The sequence below is a fragment of the Cetorhinus maximus genome, chromosome 16 (genome assembly GCF_964194155.1).
Source record: "Cetorhinus maximus chromosome 16, sCetMax3.hap1.1, whole genome shotgun sequence".
Taxonomy (NCBI): domain Eukaryota; kingdom Metazoa; phylum Chordata; class Chondrichthyes; order Lamniformes; family Cetorhinidae; genus Cetorhinus; species Cetorhinus maximus.
The window spans coordinates 63,397,986-63,421,271 of record NC_135894.1 but is presented as its reverse complement, the minus strand read 5'-3'; the positions used below and the strand labels follow the sequence as shown (position 1 = coordinate 63,421,271).

Below are 23,286 nucleotides of genomic sequence, written 5' to 3'. Positions count from 1 at the left end.
TAGTTAAAGTGGAGACAATGTCAATGTGCATCCCTGTCTCCCGGATCATTATGCGCTCATCCTTCCACAATCAATGGTTAACCCATGTTGCAAACTTCAATCACTGAGCATTCAGCACTGCCATGGCTGCTGGGACACACATGGTCATCTCAGTGCTCGGCAAACATACCTCCCCATGGCACCCCAGCCTCACCACCACTGGTGGACCTGGGTGCATGGCACCTCTCCAGATCCATGGCCTTCTGCTTTTATCTGGTGACAATGGCCAACTGGGCCTGGCCTTCGCCAGTCCGCATCCGCTCAGCGGAATTGTGTGCAGTCTTCTCCTGAAAAGGAGAGAAGGGCATTGATTTGTCCAGCCTGTACCTGGATTCCCATCACATCCCTGCCACCCCAGCCAGAGTGGGACATTGCAGGGCTCCAGTGCTACGTCACACCACAGCTGCCGCACACTCACCCAAAGAAGCCAGGGCTGACCACCCCCCCTTGCCCACATGTTGCCTCCATCACATTTGGCACCACACAGTCTAACCTTGCTAAGCAAGAAGGCACAAACACGTGGAACGCCAGGGGCAGCAGATGGATTGGTGCCCCGCCACCTGGAAGCTCCCCTCCCAGCATGTTAGCACCCTGACTTTGACATGCTTCCCAGTTCCAGCACTGTGCCTAGGTGCAGATCCTTGAGTTTTCCCCTGAATCTACACTCTGGGTGTCAGTGTCACACATGCTGCGGGTGCAGAACCCATCTCAGCTCTGCCCTCTCAGGGTGAACTAGGCATGGGCAATATCTGCTGGCACACCCAGCGAGGGAAACATGCCGTGAAGGATTCAATGCTGTGACTGCACTCAGAGTTGTTCCAGTGGGTAGGGGGGGGTGGCGGGTTGTGCGAGGGCCTTGTTGGGAAAGGCTGTCGGCTGTGTTAAGTGTCCTCTGCCAACATGGTACTCACCCTTCCCGAGCGCAGGAGGTCATTGAATCACTTGCGGCCCTGGACCCACATGCGTCGCACCACATCATGGGAGCTGACCATCCCTGCCACCTCCCCCAGGCACGTTTTGACAGGTGGGTGGGGCCTCCGCCTCCCATCCCTCGGAATGAGGACCTCTCGCCGTGCAACCACCCAGGAGGGCAGCTAGGCACTCATCAGAAAACCGAGGGGCACATTGCCCCGCTGCCCTACCCTCCTGCCTGGCCTGCTCTCCAGCAGCGCTCTGTAGAGCCCTTCTGCTGGCCATGATAAACAGCCTTTGCAAGGCTGCCAGCGCTGTATTTGAACAGGGTGCCGGGCCGCAATTGGACCCGGCAGTCATTGCACTCTCGCTGCCGGCCGCCCACTCCCGCTATCCTCGGGAGCCGCGCTTCACAGTGGGCGGGCAGAAGGGATTGATGCAGGATTCCTGGCTGTCAGCAGTGGGACGTTAATGAGCCAATTGACACCCACTATCCCTTAGCCCACTGCAGTTTAGTGGTGGCTTAGGGATTAAATAGGGGCCACGCAGCTTTCCCGGTCTCTCGGAAGGCTGCCCAGCAAAACCTATCCGGTTTGCCTGTGCCCTCCCGGGGTGGGTGTCCCTTGTAGTCAGGTACTTTGTGTCTGATCGAGGAACCTGGCATCAGGAAGGGCAGGGGCTGCTGATGTGCCATACCACTGCGCTTGTCTCCTACCTGTAGAGTAAAAGGTTAATGTTAAATATGTAAATAAACAACCTACATCACCAGTGATGTAATATCACATAACAACAGAGTATGCTGAGAGATAGTTCTATGCAAAGCATTATACTGTACATAGTTAGTAGAATGTTCAATAAAAAGTAAAGTTTACTAAAAGCATTGCTTCCAGCAGTATCTATAAATCCTCCCCATGGACAACCTCACCTAAATAATGATAACAGACTACCCCCTGACCCCTCTCCTGTGACCCCCCCATCCCACAACCCCTATCCCAACATCACTCATCTTTAGTCTGGGGTCCCAAGGCGTTCCTGGGCCTCTGGTGGGTGTATTGCTGCCAGCTGCCGCTCCTCCTGCTGGCGGCAATGAGGATCTGTCAACCTCCAATTGGCCGCCAGTTCTTGGCAGGCGGGGCAGGCCTGAAGGTGGCCGCTTAAGTGCCTGAAGGGAACTTGATTCCATCAGCTACCCCCCACCCCTAACTCCCCCATGTAACTCTAAGATAAAAGCAAAATACTGCGGATGCTGGAAATCTGAAACAAAAACAAAAATAGCTGGAAAAACTCAGTAGGTCTGACAGCATTTGCGGAGAGGAACACAGTTAACGTTTCGAACAAAGTTCTGATGAAGAGTCATTCGGACTCGAAACGTTAACTGTGTTCCTCTCCGCAGATGCTGTCAGACCTGCTGAGTTTTTCCAGCTATTTTTGTTTTTGTCCCCCATGTAACTGATGGGAGCTCCCAGCCGGCCCTCTGATTGGTGTGGGAGACCTCTGTCAGCCTGACAGAGTCCTGGGTATCATCTTTAAAACAAACTTTAACTTAAGATGTGTAGAACTAAGACAGTTGTTTTGGGTATAGATTCTGTTGATTAAAATAGAAGCTTCAAATAGCAGATTTCGAATAGTTATCACCTCAGCGATATTAGAAATGATAAAGTTTGAAACCACAAAACCTGTTCCATGAATCAAAGGCCTTATCTGTAACCACGGTGTATTCATTCCACTTGAACAGGTTTGTTTAGAGCACGATAATTTTCATTAAAATAATATCATTTGAAACCAAGAAGTGCAACATTATGATTAGCCTTTTATTCCCACTATAAAAACACGGCTCTTACTTTTCTTGACAAATCTTTTAGGCTTTTTCATGATAATGCAATCCAACTGGAAAAGTTAGGGAGCTGCAAACGAAACTGATTCCTGGGATGGCAGGATTGTCTTATGAAGAGAGATTGAGGAGACTGGGCCTGTATTCTCTGGAGTTTAGAAGAATGAGAGGTGATCTTACTGAAGTATCCAAAATTCTTACAGGGCTCGACAGGGTGGATGCAGAAAGGATGTTTCCCTTGGCTGGTGGTGGCAGTGGGGCGGGTGGGTGGGAGGGTCTAGAACCAAGGGATAAGGGGTAGGCCATTTAGGACTGTGATGAGGAGGCATTTCTTCACTCAGACCTTTGTGAATCTTTGGAATTCTCTACCCCAGAGGACTCTGGAGGCTCAGTCATTGAGTATGTTCAAGACAGAGATTGATAGATAAAATAATCAAGGGATTTGGAGACAGTGTGCTAAAATGGCGCTCATGTAGAAGATCAGCTATGATCTCGCTGAATGGCAGAGCAGGCTCGAAGGACAAAATGGCCTACTCCTGCTTCTATTTCCTGTGTTCCTATGAGATTTTCAAGGTCCGCATATGGTTCCAGAGATGGAGATTGCCAATCCCTGGCTTAGATTCATATAACAATACAGCGCAGAAGGAGACCATTGGCCATCATGTCTATGCCAATTCTTTGAAAGGTCTACCCAATTAGTCCTACCCCCCTGCCATTTCATCAAAGTCCTGTTTCCCCATCAAGCATATGTACAACTCCCTTTTGAAAGTTACTGTTGAATCTGCTTTCTTACAGGCAGTGCATTCTAGATCATAACAACTCGCTGTGTTAAAAAAAATACTCCTCATCTCCCCTCTGGTTCTTTTGCCAATAACCATGAATCTGCCTCCTTAAAATAATTAAAAGAAATTCTGTTTAAATGAGACTTTCTTTTTTATTCTTTCATGGCATGTGAGCATTGCTGGCAAGACCAGTATTTGTTACCCATCCCTTGAGAAGGTGGTTGTGAGCCACTTTCTTGATCACTGCAGTCCATCTGGTGTAGGTACACTCCACATTGCTGTTAGAAGAGGGGTTTTGATCCATTGGCAGTGAAGGAATGGCGATATAGTTCCAAGTCAGGATGGTGTGTGGCTTGAACGAGAAGTTGCAGGCGCTGGTGCGTTTGGAAGGTCTCTTGGGGCAGAATTTTTCGCTCAGTGTGCGGGTGCGCGCCCGACCCACTCAAGCGTGAAATAGCGCGTGATGATGTCGGGCAAGTGTCCTGATGTCATCAGGCACTCGCGCAATATCTCGGTCGGCAGGCATGCCCACCAACAATTAAGAGACCTATTAAGGCCATTAACATTGTAATTGACGGAGATTTTTCATTGCCCGTCCAATACTATGGTTGGCGGGCAGGCAAATTGGCCAGGCGGTTTTTGCCTTTCTGAGGAAACCTCATCTACGGGCGGGATGAGGTTTCTGATATTGATTTAAAAAGATAAAAATGTTTGAGCAGAATTTTCATCATCCATATGTGCAGGTGACTGATTCTGGCGTGTGGACATTTCATTCGGCATTTTAAATCCTGTTTTTATTGCTTTTGGATTCTTCAGCTCCCTGAGGGAGCTCTCAGTCTTCAGGGAGCTTTCATTCCGTGCTCCCTGCACCCTCACTGACTTCAGCGTTCACTCTCCCCCCGCCCCCACCCCGGCAGTGCTGAACATTTCATCGTGCCTTTCATGTAGGCTGGCTGGTTATTTGGCCAGCCAGCGTGATATCGCGGACGGGGGCCGATTGTGTTTGACGGTCCGTTCCCTGACCGATCCCAGACCCGCCGATCGCGGGCACCCGCCAAACTAAAAACCCTGCATTTAGTGAGTTGCTGCAGTGCAACTTGTATATGGTGCACTTTGCTACCATTGCATTTCAGTGATGGAGAGAGTGAATGTTTAAACCATAAAAACAAAAAAAGGTGGAAAAACTCCACTGGTCTGGCAGCAGCTGTGGGGAGAGAAGCAGTTAACTTTTCAAGTCCAATATTACTCTTCTTCGGAACTCCAAAGTCAATCGGGCTGCTTTGTCCTGGATGATGTTGAGCTTCTTGAGTGTCGCTGGAGCTGCACTCATCCAGGCAAGTGGGGACTATTCCATCACACTCCTGACTTGTGCCTTGTAGATGGTGGACAGGCTTTGAGGAGTCAGGAGGTGAGTTACTCACTGCGGGATTCCTAGCCTCTGACTTGCTCTTGTAGTCACAGTGTTTGTATGGCTGATCCAGTTCAATTTCTGGTCAATGGTAACCCCCAGGATGTTGATGGTGGGGGATTTAATAATGATAATGCCATTGAATGTCAAAAGGAGATGGTTAGGTTCTCTTTTGTTGGTGATATTAATTTCCTGGCACAAATGTTATTTGTCACTTCTCAGCCCAATTATGAATGTTGCCCAGGCCTTACAACACATGAACACGGACTGCTTCAGCATCTGGGCAGTTGAACTGATCATTGTGCAATTATCAATGAACATCCCCACGTCTCGGTTTATGATGGAGGGAAGGTCATTGATGAAGCAGCTGAAGATGGTTGGGTCTAGGACACTACCCTGAGGAACTCCTGCAGTGATGTCCTGGGGCTGAGATGATTGGCCTCCAAAAACCACAACCATCTTCCTTTGCCATGACCCTTACCAGTGGAGAGTTTTCTCCCAATTCCCATTAATTCCAGTTTTTCTCGGGCTCCTTGATGCCACACTCGGTCAAATGCTGTCTTAATATTGAGGGCAGTCACTCTCGCCTCACCTCACATCTAGAATTTAGCTCTTTTGTCTATGTTTGGACAAGGCTGTAATGAGGTCAGGAGCCGAGTGGCCCTCATGGCATCCAAACTGAGCATTGGGGAAAAGGTTATTGTTGTGTAAGTGCTGCTTGATGGCACCGTCGATGACACCTTCCATCTTTTTTCTAATGTTCGAGAGTAGACTGATGGAATGGTAATTGGCTGGATTGGATTTGTCCTGCTTTTTGGTGACTGGACATATCTGGGCAATTTCAACCCAATAAAGCCTCAGTTAATAGAGCAGAAAGAGGAGCTGCAATGTTAAGCATTCATATCTGAATTTTCAGATACTGTAATTCCAAAGGCTTAGCTAAAGTTCCTGTAAAGTATGGTGCTGGGGTGATTGTCACTTTGTCTATCCTACTTTAATTTTTACAATTCTTATTTGCCACTGATTGCTGGACAACTAAATTCACTAATATAAAATGGAATGAAATATGAATGGTTCTTGCTTTTAACCCTTATATTACTGGTATGTGCTCATGATCTTTCTTAGTACAATGTACTCTGACATTAACATTAAAATTCCGTGAGCATTTCTCCTTCAGTTTACAATCTCGGGGGAGGTTTCCTTTAAAATCGGAAGCACACAATTATCATTACGACCTTTTCCCTTGTTAAGTTTGTACATCATTCCTATTAACATCATGTCACAAAGGCATGAAGTTACAATATTTCATGGAGTAAGATGAAAAAATGAATGCAAGGGGATCACCAGGCATCAGAGCTGCATCAAATGCACCTGTTTTCAACCACACATGCTGGTCTTGGTGGACCCGGTAATGACTGAGGCCAATTGCCACCATTAGGCCAGAAATACTGTAGTGGAAGTTGCGTATCTGCCTCCCCAACCCCCTCCTGGTAGCAGCCATGAAGTGATAGATTCCATAAATGCAGAGCATGTAGCAAAGGCAGAATGGTCTTAATGGGAGGTTTAAACTTTCATAGATTGGAACATGCAGATTTGCAGATGTTAGAAAGGTATTGATTTATTAAGTGCGCTGGGATAATTTTCTGCAACATTATAGACCAGAACAAAAAAAATGGCTGCCGGAGCCTGGGTCCGGAGGTCCTGCCCCCATTTCTGGCTCTGGCTATTTTTAGTGCTGCAGGATAAGGAGCAGGCTAGGAACCCTGAATATTGCTCATCAGAAGTTGGCGGCACATTTCTGAAAGTGGGTATTTTAGAACTTCTGTAATCTTTGGTGAGGCGGTTGCATTTTGGAAGACTTTCTAAATTACTTCTAGTGAGTGGTGACATCTGGAGATGTGAAGCATGGACTGGAAGTGGGAAGAGTCTAAAGAGTGAGTAAAAATGGTGTTGCCCTCTTTATAGTTTATCATGAAATGCTGTGGTCTGAGTTACATTTGTGTTTACTAAAGTGAGTTATGATAGAGATGTGATTGGAAAATGCAAGTGGCCATTAAATAATGTAGTTTTCAGGTTGTTACATCTGACAACTGGTAAGCTGTAAAGTGAAAGAACAGCATTGTAAAAGTGGAAATATCTTTGGATACATTAGGATAGATTATCCACTGGACAAAGTGCTCTTCTGCATTGTAGAATGTTGAAAGCATAACTCAATGTCTGATCCATAATTAATTGTTTACGCTCTCCCCATGGCTTTCACTAAATCTTTAACAAACACCTCAGCCATCTGTTTGGCTGTTTCAATGCTTTGACAAATATCAGATCTTTCATTCATTCTGCAAAGAACAGCTCAGCCATCTGTTTTACTGCTTCAAAGGTTTGAAAGATGTGTGAGTTTTTGGCTGTCTTCAAAGACTCAAATGGATTCTGCTCTGCACTGTTTGTTTACACAGTTGTTCAGGGGAATATCAGTTTGATGAGTGGCTGCCTTCTAAACCACTAGTGGGCTCTTTTCTGCAAGGTTTGTTTATGAATTTGTTCAGGTGAATGTCAATTTGAGGCTTGCCTACCTTGCAAACCACTAATGGATTCTACTTTTTGGGTTTATTTATACAGGTACTGAAGAGAAATGTGAGCTTGTTTATTTTGACAGATTTGAACATTTCTGAAGAGGATAATGTTTTAAGTGCTGTTCAAGTAATCTTTGTTTATTTTGACAGGTTTATGAGCTTTTCAAGGACTTCCACGTGTTATTATAGGGCTAGTGAATTTTGTTTATAATAGAAACTAGGTCAATGGGTCGGGGGTGAGGGAGGGAATGTGAAGGGTGGGGGTAAGGGGGGTAAAGGGGGTGAGCGAAGTAGGAAATGGTGTTTGAGGGGGTAATAGTGGTAAGGAGGGGTGGGGGTAAGGGGGTGAGGTCAGTAGGGTGCTGAGGGTTAGGGGAGCTTTATACTGTTCTCCAGAATTGGGCCAAAGTCTCTACATTTGGAGGTGGGCTATTTAACATGGTCATCTCGGCATCGGCCTGCTTCTGTCTCCACCTCAGTCTGACCACTGTAGGCAGGCCTGACTCCAGTCTGTACCCACCTCCTCTGAATGAAAATCCTGCTGGCTAGCACTGTGGGGAGGAGGCAGGATTGTGACAACGGGAAAATTCCTGACTCCTGAATCCCATCTCCATGATGAAAATCCGGCCTTATCCCTTAGATCAACAAGGGGGCATGCCATATTAATTCAGTAAAGAGCACGGAGCCAGGTTTAGTTAACAGCCTCACAGTGAATGAAAATGTATTAATAGTAATTGTAATATGATTGAATTCAACATCCATGCTTGAAAGAGAGAAATATGGAACAGCTACTATGATTTTATATTTAGAAGGCTGTATTCAATGCAATGAGGCAGAGCTTGTCCATAGTACATTGGGTAAACCCGTTAATGGGCAAATGACAGAAGATTAGTGGGAGGTGTTCAAAAATAATTAAATATCATACAGAACCAGTTTATACACCTAAGGAGGGAAAGCTTTATTTGCCAAAAGAAAAACAGTCCTGGACGATTAAAGAAGAAAGAGACAGCATAAAAGTCAAAGAAAAAGCATACAAAGATACAAGAAAATAGATCCTGGCAAATGGGAAAGATACAACGAACTGCAATGGGTGACAAAACATATAGTAAAAGTTACGAAAAGGATGTGAAAAGAGACTTGCTGGGGATATCAAAATCAACACAAAAAGGTTTTTGCAATTATAACAGGAAAAAGGGTGTGGCCAGAAGCAAAGTGGTTTCCTTGACAACGGATATTGGTGATATTACCAATGAAAATAATGAAAGTTGAATAATTACTTTGCATCAGTGCTTACAGTAGACAAAGAGGTTAGCGTGCTGCAAATCCCATGGAGACTTATATTGAATCAGGGACAGGGACACAGCGAAATAAACAAAAGCAAAATAACAGCAATGAAGAAAATAATCGAACCAAAGGGGAACAAATTCCCAGGATCAGGTGGTTTCCATCCCAGGATTTTAAAAGAAGTAGATGAGAACGTTGCAAATGCCCTAATTATAATCTTCCAAAGTTGTCTTGATTCATGAACCATTCCTTTAGATTGGAAAATTGCACACCTCACTGTACTATTTAAGAAAGATGATAGAAGGAAACCAAGACATTATGGACCAGTTAACCTAACATCTATTGTCAGGAAATCACCAGAGTTTATAATTATGGATGGAGTGACTGAACGCATTGAAAATTTTCAGCTGATCTGAGAGAGCCAACATGGATTTCCAAAGGGTTGGTCATGCTCAATGAACCTGATTGAATTTTTTGAAGAAGTGCCTAAAGTAGTGGACAGGGGAATATCTGTGGATGTTATTTACATGGACTTGCAGAAGGCATTTGAGTCTGTTACCTAAAGCTGAAGCCCTTGAAATTGAATGCAAATCTTAGACCTGGTTAGGAAATTGGCTGAGGGGCAGGAGACAGATGCTCTAATTGGCAGTATGTCCCACAAGAATCTGCGTTGGTGCCTTAAATATTCACTGTATTTATTACCTTCTTAGATGATGGGATAGAAAGACATATATTCAGATTTTCCAATAGCGTGGAGATAGGTCTTATTGTAAGCAATGTAGATGGAGGCATAAAATTACAAAGCGATAATGATAGATTAAGTGAATGGGCAAAACTATAGCAAATGGATTTTTATGTAGGCAAGTGTGAAGTTATCCATTTTAGGCCTAAAAAGGATAGAATAGAGTACTTCCTAAATGGCAAAAGCTAGGATCAATGGCCCAAAAGAAATGGGTAATCTGTGTACACAGATCATTAAAATGTCATGGAGACTTACAAAAGAGTAATCAGAAAGGGTTATGAAATGTTGGTCTTTATATCTAAAGGATAGAAAACAAGTGGGAAGAAGTCACTTCAGCTATTCAAAGCCCTGGTTACACTACACCTGACATACTTGAGCAATTCTAGGCACCACACCTTAGGAAGGATATATTGGCCTAAAAGGAATGCAGCCCAGGTTTACCAGAATCAAACCTTGACTCAAAGGGTTAAGTTATGAGGATAGATTACACAAACTAGGGTTTTATTTCCTGGAATGGTTGAAAGATGATTAGATTGAGATTCTCGGAATATTAAGGGAAAAAGACAGGGTAGATAGAGAGGAATTATTTCTGCTGGCTGGGGAATCTATGGGGAATAATCTAAAATTTAGCACCAGACCTGTCAAGAATGAAATTATGAAGCACTTCTTCATGCAAAGGGTTGTAGAGATTTGGAACACTCTTCCGCAATGAACAACTGATGCTAGATCAATCGTAAATTTTACATCTGAGATTGATATATTTTTGTTAACCAAAGGTATTAAGAGATATGGGGCAAAGGCCCATATTTTAATGGCAGAACATGCTCAAGGGGCTAAATGGCCTCCTCCTGTTTCTATGTTCCTATTGTTCTGGCCAGACATGAACAAAACAGATAACTGATTCATTGGTTAGCATATCCAATTTTTTTCATCGGTTTTTCCACTAAAGCATTCATATATGAATTTTCACTCAATGACCCGAGTTCATTGCTTTGCTGCATTTAAGAAATTACAGAGAATTATTGATAGCAGACACATAGTCGTCCAGCACCTCTTCTGCTTCTTCTAACTTGTAAACTCTGGCTCAGTGGTTCTACCTCCTGAAACTCATGAACTACAAAGGCTTGTGTAGTTGTGTTGGTGCATGCAATCGTTGATGAGAGGGATGCAGGATGCATGGATTTGTACACAGCAAACAATAAGTGCTTTCAGGTGCGTAAACATCGTCTATCAATAAAATAATTCCACATAGCCCCCCGTCATGTTAGGGAGAGGAACACATTTATTTTAAGTTGCAAGTGCCAGATTTTGTGTTCATTTTTAGAATGTTTCTGCTATGCTGTAAGACTAGTTTTTCCCATTGTTATTTGATGTAAACAATTTCAGAGGATACAACAAGACCAACCCACTTTTTACCAGAATGAGCTCTCCCATAAACCAATGCTAAGTCTTCATCATGATTATCATAAATTGAAAATATTGTCATCAACGATGATTGATTTCATCCTTAATTGCTTCACATCAAGCCAATAATACATCAATATATCCTTGGACACCGATTGTATTGTTGCTCCAGTTCATTAATGGGGAACTGTTTAAATTTGGTAAACCTGAGATATAAAAAAAGCACCCCAATTTGTTAAAAAAAAGCTATGCATTGGTATGACATATTACATGACCTCAGGACAGTTGAAAGTGCTTTACAGCATTGGTACTTTTGAAGTGAAGCCATTATTGTTGTGTAGAAAATATATCAGTCAGTTTGTGCAGAGCAAAGGTCCCACAAACAGCAATGTTATAATGACCAGATCATTGGTTTAAATGTTGTTGGATGTGGGATAACTGTTGGCCAAGACACCAGGGAGAACTCACCCATGTTTCTTCAGAGAGTGCCATGGGATCTTTTACATCCCCTTGAGAGGGAAGTTGGGCTTTGGTTTAGCATCTCATTCAAAATATACCACCTCAAACAGTGCAGCAGTCCTCCTGTACCAAAGTATCAGCTTAGATTATGTGTCCAACTCTCTGAAGTGGGGCTTGAATCAATAACCTTCCGACTCTGAAGCAGATCAGAGGCAGAAGTGCTACCACTGAGCCAAGGCTTACCACATGAGAACATAGCAATCTCATTCTACGCAACCTCATTGATTGGATTGCTATAATGCAAGATAGACAGGGGTAGGGCAGGAAATAGAGAATCTTGAAGACACCCAAAAACTCAACTGAAGCAAAAATCTCAAATCTGCTCTCGTATTATTCTAATCTATAGGATATGACAATTTTAAATATGAAATTTAAAAGGCTGAATGCTTTGAAAGGCCACAAAGGATTATCAGATCTGAATAAACACAAAAGGGATTATTTATTACTTAATATTTCATAGCAAATGGAAAGAAAGTAATTTAGAGGTCGTAAATTGTTATGAGTTTCGTTAAGCACGGATTAAAAGTGTGGCCATATAAAATGTGGAATGGACATGGGTTCAGAGCAGAATGCTGCTTTGTGGTTAGAGGTTAAGCTGCAATGAATACACAGATGAGGTCTACCAGACTGACACTATGTCTGACTTGAGTATACACCATTAAAATCAAACTCTTCCAGCCTATTAGTCAAAATATCAACATTACATAGTGCAAGAAAATCACAAATCCTGTACAGTAATAAATAGACATGTGAATCTAAACTTTAAATGTACCTCAAGGTACACGACCCAAGGCATCACCAAGATTGCAACAAGCAGATCTGCTACTGCCAAGCTGACAACGAGATAGTTTGTAGTCGTTTGCAAAGATTTTTCTCTCAGCACTGCAAGGCACACCAATACATTCCCAAAAATGATGGCAATGATCAGCAGTGAGAAAAACAGAGCATAATAGTTGTATGGATGATCGCGATCAGTTGCATTAGGCCATCCGAGGAAAGGGTCCGTAAAGTTGACAAATCTAACTACAATTCCAAAGGATGCCATCAGGGATGATAGAATCCAGGAACCTAAGTAAAAAACAAAAAACACCATTATTTTGTTTAGATTCAGGCTTAAAGTTAGTGATGTGATACTCAACTCAAGCAATTTGGGTAGTTTTAGGATAGTCACCTTAATGTTGTTACAAATTGAATATTTAATGCAGTCAACATATCTGTTGAAGGTAATTCTAATTATGCCTTCAAGCTTGTCATGCTTTGATAACTAAACCTGAAAATGACTTTGATAGAGTTTTATCATTAATTTTATCCATTATCTTGTTTGCATTCCCTATGTTTTGTAGTTTATTGCTTTGGCCACGAGTGATCTAGATATTTGTATCTAATGCGACTTTCTCCTGACAGCTAATATAAGAAGCTATCATTAAAGCACATCTCAGAGGAGCTGTCAGCCTTTTCACATCTGCTGTCAAGAGGTAGCCAAAGGACGTGGGTTCAAAGCAAGTGTGATGATTATGTAACTCATTTAACTTTAAGCAGAACTTACTAAAAATCAGAAATATAGGGTTCCCAATAGACCTCATGCACAAAGTAGGAGCTTTTACTGTAAATTCCTGAGAGTCACAGCTCATCATGGGACTTTTTAACAGCCTGGATACCAAAATATTTACTGTGGGGAACATTATACCATCCATAAACTTGAGCTCATCCAAAACTCTACTGTCCATTGCTAACTTGCACCAAATCCCATTCACTCAGCACCCCTGTGCTCATTGATCTATATTGGCTTTTGATCAGCAATGGCTCAATTTTAAAATTCTCATCCTTCAGTTCAAATCCCTCCTTGGTCTTGCACCTCTCTATCTCAGTAACCACCTCCAGCTCTACAGACCTTCAAGGTCTCTGCACCCCTCCAATTCTTGCATATCCCCAATTTTAATTGCTCAATTTTTGGTGGGTGTTCCTTCAGCTGCCTTGGCCTTAATCTCTGCAATTCCCCCTTTAAACCTCTATCTCACTCTCTCTCTCTCTCTATTTCTCTTTCTCTCTCTTCATTTACACATTCTTTAGAACCTACCTCTTTGACCAAGCTTTTGATCATCTGCCCTACTATCTCCTTATGGAGCTTGAATCAATTTTAGTTTGTTAACACTCCTGTGAAGTGCCATGGGATGTTTTGCTATGCTAAAGGTATGAAAAATGCAAGCTGCTTTTGTTGTCATTGTTGAGGACTGATGTGCCAATGGATTAGTGTACTGACATTCCACCTCAGGCACCTGGATTTTAATAGTGAAATGAATGGTGAAATATATAGGTTTATTGGCTCCCAAATTTGCAAACTAATCCCTAGATTTCTGGACTCCTAGCATGGAACTACCCATCATGCAGCAAAAATTGAACTCCATTCACAAGAAGATCATAAGGACAGATGCTGTGGGGAACAGAAAAAAAAATCTCATTGGGCAGAATTTTGAGGTTGGTGGGCGGGCGTGGTCAGCGGATCCAGGAGCGGCTGGGAAATGGCCCGCTGCCCGCAATCGGCCCCTGATCGCGATTTCACGCTGGCGGGCCAATTAAGATCCATCGAGTGTGAAACGCGGCTTGTCACTGTTCAGGAAGGGCCGAGCGGGGGTGGGAGCCTGTCGGCTGCTGGGTCTCATGGTGGCCCGGTGGCCGGTTTCACAATGGCCCAGGCAGCCCCAAAAAGCCTGCCAGGAAGGACGTCTGTTCTGCGCTGTTCTGATGGAGTCGAGTGCGGCTGGAGATGCCAGGCGAGAGGGCAGGTAGGGTGGGCACTCGGCCCCGGCTTTTCAGATGAGTGCCTCGGAGGCCTCCTGGAGGAGGTGGTCACCAGGAGGGACACCTTTGTCCCAAAAGTTGGGAGCAGGAGGCCACCACAGCTCACAAAGATGGCATGGGTGGAGGTGGCAGCACTAGTGAGCAGCCATGATGTGGTGTGGCGCACGTGGGTGCACTGCCGGAAGTGGTTCAATGACCTGCTGCACTCAGGAAGGGTGAGTACCATGTTGGCATGGGCCAGTGTGCAGAAGTGTTGAGATGTGGCTGTCCCCCCGTGGACCTCAAAGGTGTTAGAATCTGAGTGCTAAATGCTCATGATGCCAGAGCTGTCCAAGGGGGTGAGCCCTTGGCTGCTTGGACTCACTGCCTTGCAGTTTGAGGACCATGACTCAGATGTGTCCTGTGAGGTGTCCCTCAGCTAGGGTTGGCCAGGCTGCAATGGCACTGCAGGTAGAGAGTGGACTAATCAATACTCCTCTGTTCTTTCAGGAGAAGACGAGCCATAACCAAGCAGAGAGGGCACATACAGGGGGAGGCCCGCCCAACCTACTGCTGCTCACCAGATTCAAGAGGGGCACCCTAGAACTCGAGAGCTGGCACGCTCCCTGTGCAACCTGGCATGGAGAGGTGGGGGTACCAGACGAAAGTAAGAGTGCAGTGCTAGTGTAGTCTCTTTATTGGTGGGAGCCTCAAACCTGAATTCCCCATTGATCATTGGAAGACAAGGGCACCATGATGCATATCTCCATTGTCTCGCCAGGGTGCCTGGCATGCACAGTGACAGTGTGGTGACTTTAACCAATGACATGTCCTTGTGCTCCTTTTTAGGTTCACCAGCACGGACTAGATCATTGGACCCAAAGGGCCACCCCTGATGCCAGAGGACCAATGGGCTTCATTTGCATCTGCGCCACACCCGCTCTCTGAAGCAGGCACCAGTGCAGATACCAGCACTTTGGTGGGCATTAGATCGGTGGCTAGAATGTCTGCACATTGGTGAGGGCACTTCACACTTATTTGAGGTGCAGGCGGAGACAGAGAGTGCCCAGGGCGTCGGCAGTTGGAGGACTGCTAGGGATCAGGGCGATGCCGGGTTGAAGGCAGATGATGAGCCTCTGGAGTTGTCCTTAAGTGGCAGATGCTGGATGTCCAGTGGGATATGTGGGAGGATCTGGCAGAGACCCATGAGGGTCTGCGTTCCATAGTCTCTGTTATGGAGGAGTCCATGCGGAGCATGAGCACTGCGTTGACCCTCATGACTGAGTGCACTGCCTCCTCCATTGAGAGAGTGGCGACTTTCATGGAAAGGCAGCTTCAGGGACAGAATGAGGGGTTCCTGGGGTTGCGCTCGGACCACAAGGCAATGACCTCAGGCAGTCAGTGTCAGTATGGGGGATGTATGAGCTCGGTGCCCATCTATCAGTGGTGAGCAGGGAGGTCTAGAGTGACCTCATGTTGGCGCACAAGCTGCTTGTCGTCTCTGCGGGCTCCTCTCAGGGAGCTCTGGATAACAGCAGCAGCTCCTCCGCCACTCTGCCAGTGACCATCGCACCTGTTGAGGCTGCGGTGACTGGGGAGATGCCAGCCATGGCACTGGCTGCTCCCTCCCAGGTGGGGCCAGCACAGGCTCCACTGCTCCACTGGCCAGAGGGCAACTGCCAAGGTCATCAAGGCTAACAAGACACCAGAGTCAGCAGGTTGCCTCCAATTCTGGTGCCAGCGAGGGGTCCGGCACCCAGACGTAGCACCCACAAATGTAACTTTAAGGCACCATGAACACGAGAGGGACAGTTCATAGATGATTTTTTTGTTCATTTGTGTTTGGTTTATATGTCTGCTGGTGTGGACATCAGCACCAGTAATGGTAATGTCATAATGATTTCAATGTGACAATAACATTAAATTTGCTTTGGTTCTGATGGCTGGAGTACTCTTCACATTTTTTCTTTCAGGTGTGGGGTACGCCAATATGTCATGCTGGACGTGAGTGGCTGGATACTTTATTGTACAGGTACTGAGTGGACTTTGGGTGCAAATGAAAGAGTCATTTCAGACAGCCAGGGTGGAGGCAGCAGCCCTGGTATGAGGTTGAAGCTGATCTTTTGTAGCCTAGCTGAAGGAGCGTCGGATCAAGGCATCCCTGCCTCCCTGGAGGATACAAAGGTCTGCCTCTATGTCCTCAGCATTCTCCTCACTGTGCTCCTCTTCTGATTCACTACTGGATTCATCCTCTGTGGCCTGTGCAGCTGCATCAAGATCCTCTTCCTCCAGTGGGTCCCCACTTGCCAGTGCCAGATTGTGGAGAGTGCAGCATGTGACCACTATCAATGACACCCGCTCTGTGGGGTATTGTAGTGCTTCCCCTGAATGGTCCAGGCATCGCCAGCGCATCTTAAGAAGACCTATGGTCCTTTCTACCACCACCCTTGTGGAGGCGTGACTCCTATTATAACGCTGCTCTGCCTCTGTTCTTGGATGGTGGAGCTGCATCATGAGCCACCTTTTCAACAGATAGCCCTTGTCACCCAGCACCCATCCATCCAGCCGGGCTGGAGCACTGAAGAGCCTCGGCACCTGGGAGTGTCTGAGGATGTAGGTGCCGTGGGAGCTGCCTGGGTACCTTGCACAGACTTGTAGACTCTGCATCCTGTGGTCACACACTATCTGCACATTCATGGAGTGGAAGCCCTTCCTGTTGACGAAGGCGCCCGGCTGACCCAATGGTGCCTTAATGGCCACATGTGTAGTCGATGGTACCCTGGGTGCGGGGGAAGCCAGCAATTGCTGTGAAGCCTCTGACTCACTCTGCCTGGCTGGTCTTGTCCGTATGGTAATGAATAAAAGTCAGTACCCACCTGAACAGAGCTTCTATCACCGCTTAACGCAACTCTGGACAGATGAGTGGGAGACTCCAAACAGATTCCCCACTGAGCCATCGAAAGCACTGGAGACATAGGAGTTGAGGACCGCTGTGACCTTCAGAGCCACTGGTATGGGGTGTCCACCCACACAGTCAAGGCTAATTTCAGGCCCAATCATCTCACAAATAGAGGTCACTCTCTCCCTTGAGAGGCGGAGCCTCCTTCGGCATTGCACCTCAGAAATATTGAGGTAGCTGCATCGCCGCCTGTAAACCCTGGCAGCAAGATAGTGGCGGCTTCTGCGGCCTCTTGTGCCTCGGACTTCCTGCTGGCCCTGCACCCCTTGTGCCTGCACCTCTCCTCCCACAGGTCCCTTCCCTGGAAGCTGCACTGGGACCAGGCCTCTTCTCCCTTCTGCCCTTCTGCCCCCCTCCTCCTTCTCAGAGGAAGTGCCACCAATGGAGACCACAATCCCTATTCCCAGAGTAACTGAAGGCTGTCTGATACCTGGAAGGGTCCACATGGTCTGAATCCTCCAGAGGCCTTTGGAGACACCGATGAGTCCTGAAATGAAGTCTGGAAATGCTAACAATTAAGCCCCGACTAGAGATGAAGCTGCCAAGTGCCAATAAGTCCCTAATAGCAAACTATGCATCAAACTCTGCACTACTGACACTGGCAATGCTGCTGACCCCTTTTAATCTGCCTGTAGATGAGGTTTTTGAAATTGTTGGCTGGCTGCCTGCCCATTTTGCCTGTGCGAAATTGCACGGGCAATGGAAGATCACCATCAGTTGGCTTTTTAATGGCCTTAAGTGGCCTCTCAATTAATGGTGGGCACAGCTCTGGCACCTGTTTGCGCCCACTGACTGAAATATCGTGCGAGTGCACGATGACGTCGGGATGCTCACCCCACATCATCGTGCGCTACTTTATGCCTGATCAGGTCAGGCATACGCCCGCCCTTGGGACTTAAAATTCTGCCCATTGATCTGTTACGGACTCTAAGATACATTGTGGGGATAAGGTGGAAAGTATTTTGCTCTCCATCCAGCCCATGACTGACTTGTATTCCTTGATTCAGACAACAGGTACAAAAAAGGAGTAAAGTATTTCATATATTGATATGTTGTTTAATATGAATAAAGGACTTCAGACGCATTAAAAATAAATCGGTTCATATAATTTGGGAAACTGAATTTAGGGTGCCGACGGAAGTAAAGATAGAAATTGCAGAGGTGCCGACCATAATCTTCCAATCTCCTCAGACGCAGGGGTGGGGCCAGAGAACTGGAAGATTGCAAATGTTAATACCCTTGTCCAAAAAAGTGGAGGATAAACCTGGTAATTTATAGGCATGTCAGTTTGATGTCATTGGTGAGAAAGCCTTTGGAAACAATAAGCTGAGAGAAGATTAACAACCATTTGGAGAAGTATAAAGTAATAAAGAATGGCCAGCATGGATTTGTGAAGAGAAAATTGTATTTTACTCACTTGATTGAGTTTTCTGATGAGGTAATGAAGAGGGTGGATGAGGGTAGTGCATTGGACATTGTGTATATGGACTTTCAAAAGGAGTTTGATAGGGTACCGTATGTTAGGCTTGTTAGCAAAATTGAAGTCTGTGGGATAAAAAGGGCATTAACATCATGCATACAAAGTTAGCTAAGAACCAGAAAAGGGAGGTGCAATGAATGATTGTTCTTCAGAATGGAGGCGGGTGGTTTGCAGTGGTGTTTGCTCAGGGTTCAGTACTAGGACCACTGCTGCTTTTGATATACATTAATAACTTGGACTTGAGGGTGCAGGATACAAATTTGAAATATGCAGATGGCATGAAACTCATAAGTGTAGGAAACAGGGAAGATGATAGTGATAGACTTCAAGAGGGCATAGATAGGCTAGTGGAATGGGGAATATGTGGCAGATGAAGTTCAATACAGAAACGTATGAGATGATACATTTTGATAGAAAGAATGAGGAGAAACAATACAAGCTAAGTGGTAATATTTTGAAGGGGATGCAAGAGGAGAGACCTGGGGATATTTGTGCAGAAATCTTTGAAGGAGGCAGGACAGGTTACAAAGCAGTTACTAAAGCATATTTGATTCTGGGCTTTATAAATAGTGGCATAGAGTACAAAAAGCAAGAAGTTATGTTAAACATATATATAAAACACCAATTTGGTCTCAGCTGGAATATTAAACTGAATTTTCCTGCAGCTGTAGTGAACACAGCGTTGGGGCTATTAGCCGGTCCCGAGCCCACACTTCTCAGCAGTGAACCCACCAGCGCAAGTATACATGAGGCGGCCTACTACCTGGCTAATAAAGGATACTCGACGTTTGGTAGTACAGAACTTAAGTATTGCTGAAAGAGAGACATTTTTCTTGAAGCTTTTTGTCTTGCGCTCATCAGGACAATTCATAAGAAAACACCAATGTCCGGGGAAACAACATATTTATACTGTATGAGAAGAGAGTGCTGATTGGTTGGCAAGTGGACTCTGATTGGTAGAGGAATTTAAATGGGGAATGCACCAATTGACAGTTAACTACCAAGCATTGTTTGAAATTTAAACCAGGCAGCTTGACTCTGATTAGTCAAGACATTGCCCTGAGGAATGAACCAGTGAATGGCTGTCACTTAATTTGTTTAGCTGAAACAAGCTGTAATAAACTTGGTGTAATGGACAGATTTCTTACTTGAAACAGGGAATTTTATTTATAGAGCTCTTGAAGAAGCTACATGCTTGAACCAGGTCCATGACTAGAAAGCTTCACTCCTAAGATTACCCGCGCTTAGGGCTGATTCGTCTTTACAATCATGTGACACCTAAACCAGTAGGAGAGGTTTTACTTATAATCACTACATTCCTCCCCCTTTAATTTTTTTATATTTCTTATTTACAAGAATACCTTAACCCACAACATATACATATATACACAGGTCATGCAATTACAGATTAAGTCTCTGAGGTGGTTTTCTAATTCGGTTAGAGCGATGTCGCTCCACGACTTGAGATTCTCTCACTGGATCAACATGATCAGGAACTGCAGCATCAGGGACATGCTTAGACAATGGCAGTTCAGAATTATTTAATTCAACAGAGACATCAGGTATGTCTATTCTAGGTTGATCTGGCACCTCAGGGACATCAATTATAGGTGGAGTAACTGGTTGTCAGAGTGTCTCTCTACTCCTTAGATGGGATCCACGTGTTTTTGAACATTCTGATCTTCCACTTCGACTTGGTATGACAAAGGCCCAGTTTCAGAGACAATTATACCAGGAACCCAACTAGGACCATTTCCAAAATTTCGCACAAAAACTGTCTCTCCCACAGCAAATTTTCGAGCTTAGCTGTGAGTATCATGATTCACTTTCTGACTACTCTAGTTCTTCTCTACCTTCCCCTCTAAGCTTGGAAATACCAGACTTAACCATGTACGAAGGCGGGGTTTCATCAATAATTCAGATGGTGTTGAATCTGTAGTTGCATGAGGAGTTGAGAAGAAAATGTGAAATTTGAGTTTCTAACATTCCTTCGGATAACATCTTCATTCCTGTTTTGAAGGTTTGCACTGCTCTTTCGGCTAACCCATTGGATGAGGGATGACATGGTGCTGTTTTAATATGTTTAATTCCATTTAAACTCATGAATCCCTGGAATTCTGTACTAGTGAAAGCAGTGCCGTTATCCGAAACAATGACTTCTGGTAGGCCATATACACTAAAACATTGGCGCAGCTTTTCAATCGTTGCACATGATGGCAGTGATCTAACTTCTTACACATCCATCCGCTTAGAATGCACATCGATGATCAATAAAAACACGGTACCTAAAAATGGACCTACATAGTCTAACCCAGGGTCAACCAGGCTGTGCCCATGGATGCAGTGAGGCTGAAACGGACAACTTCAGTTGTTGCTGACGCTGGAGACAATGCTTGACCATGCTTTCAATATCACTGTCAATGCCTGACCACCAGACATATCTTTGCGCAAGCACCTTCATCTTCGATATGCCTGGATGTGCACTATGAAGCTCTGTCAAGAGTGGTTCTCTTCCTTGCGAAGGGATGACAACTCTTGATCCCCACAACAAGATTCCATCTTGACAACTTAACTCAGTTTTACGGGCATGGAATGGTCTTATCTCTTCAGAGACTGGTGCACTCAACCATCCTTGCAATACCTGGTCTCAGGCTTCTGATAAAATTGGATCCCAGTTTGTCCAATTCTTTATTTGCTTCACACAGACTGGCAAAGAGTCCAGGAAATTCAACACAAGCACAATTTCTTGTGGCACTGGAGCATGCTATCTGACAAAGGAAGATGACTGAGGGCGTCTGCATTTGCTATATGTACACCCGGATGGGGCATAAAGGCATACTCGTATGCCGACAAAATCAACGCCCATCGTTGAATTCTGGCAGAGGCTATCGGCTTTTATGGTGAAATGTCAACTACGCAGATATTGATGGAATTGCTTTACTCCAAATATTACGGATAAACCTTCTTTTTCAAGTTGTGAGTAACCCTTCTTGGCTGCAGAGAGGGTTCTGGAGACATATCCTATTGGCCTGATGGAGCCATCTTCCATCCTGTGTGACAACATCGCTCCTACACCATAAGGAGATGTATCACAGGTTAATATCAATTCTTTTGATGGGTCATAATGTACTAGTAGACATGATGAGTGTAATAGTTACTTGACTTTTATGAAGGCTTCTTCTTGTTGTGCCTTCCATGACCATTGCTGGTTCTTTTCAGATGATACACCAAAGGGTAGATGTGTACAGGCCCTTGTGCGTGTTGATGGTTACATACCCTCTGGATGTGCTGTCCAGCTCTAGCTGTTGGTATGCATGGCTCATGTCCAGTTTGGTGTAGGATTTTCCTCCACCAAGCTTAGCGCACAAATCTTCAATGCACAGGATAGGATATTGATCTAATTTAGCAGCCTTGTTCACAGTTAATTTATAGTGGACAGAATTTTCCCAGATTTTCACTAAGTGTGGAAGTGGGTGGGTAAAACAACATTTTACCCGCTGGCCGCAATGGTGGGTTTTCATGCCGTATTATCCCAAACCCGCCTCCTTATTTATGCATTCCGGGGAAACACACCGTTTCCATGGCAATGGTCTCTCATTTGCCCTTCCGCCATCGCCCCACCGTTGCATCACACCAGCTGCCATGTTTAAAAGGCAGCCGCCAGAATACCGTCCATCGCTACCTGCTCACCACCACTGCCCGGGAGACATGGCCAGCAAAGGAATAAAGACAGCAGCCCCCCAGTTTAATGATGGGTCCCTCGAGCGACTGCTGGATGCAGTGGAGGCCTGCTGGGATGTCCTGTACCCCCGCTCTGGCCACAGGATGGGCAGCAACATGACCTATGTGGCTTGGGAAGCGGCTGGTCAGTGCCAACAGCCTTCAGAAGAGGACAGCCACCCAGTGCCGCAAGTGGATGAATGATCTCCCCCGCTTCTGCCAGGGTAAGTCACTCTTTTCATCGCTCTCAACTCGCACACTCACAAACCCATCACACATCCACATGGCTCTCATTCACTGCCAGTCCAAAGGACATCATCACTTACCCTCTCACATTCACGGTCATTGTCCTCATTCCGTCCATGGGACCACTCATTGCCCACACACGCCGGGCACATCTATCATCTGGCCTGGCAGGCATCCTGTTTATACTTTCTCCATCTCTATCCATGCAGGACAAGCTGGTACACAAGGGAGAGAGTTCGCAGGCTGGTAGCGGAATGCCCAAAATCAAGTTCCTCACAGACTGTGAAATCAGAGCCACCCAGCTGACCGGCCACGATCTGGACCCAGTCCTGTGGTGATGGTGAGGTTGGCACTGCTCTACCAAGTGAGGATCCAGCAGTGCAATATCCATCAGACACACATGCTGTGAGTAATGTGTCCTGTTTCACAGGTCACTGCCATGCACTAATTATCTCCCCTTGATTTCGCAGACACATCTGCCAAACAGCCGACAGAGTCCATGACCCAGGGCCTCCAATCAAGTCCCGAAGAAACCTCGAAGGGGAATCTGAAGGCAGCCTTCTCGATGTTCCGTCACTGCGTTTACCCACACCATCCACCACGCACCTCGAT

The 23,286-nt window shown here is 45.4% G+C and overlaps 1 protein-coding gene across 1 annotated transcript in view; it reads right to left on the bottom strand.

The window, feature by feature from the left end:
- The window catches only part of drd3 (dopamine receptor D3), an 86,917-nt gene that overhangs the window by 30,437 nt on the left and 33,194 nt on the right, over positions 1-23,286 (bottom strand). The window contains exon 2 of the mRNA XM_078560451.1: positions 12,264-12,559. Coding sequence (XP_078416577.1) covers positions 12,264-12,559 — 296 coding nt within the window. The remainder of the gene's footprint in view (positions 1-12,263; positions 12,560-23,286) is intronic.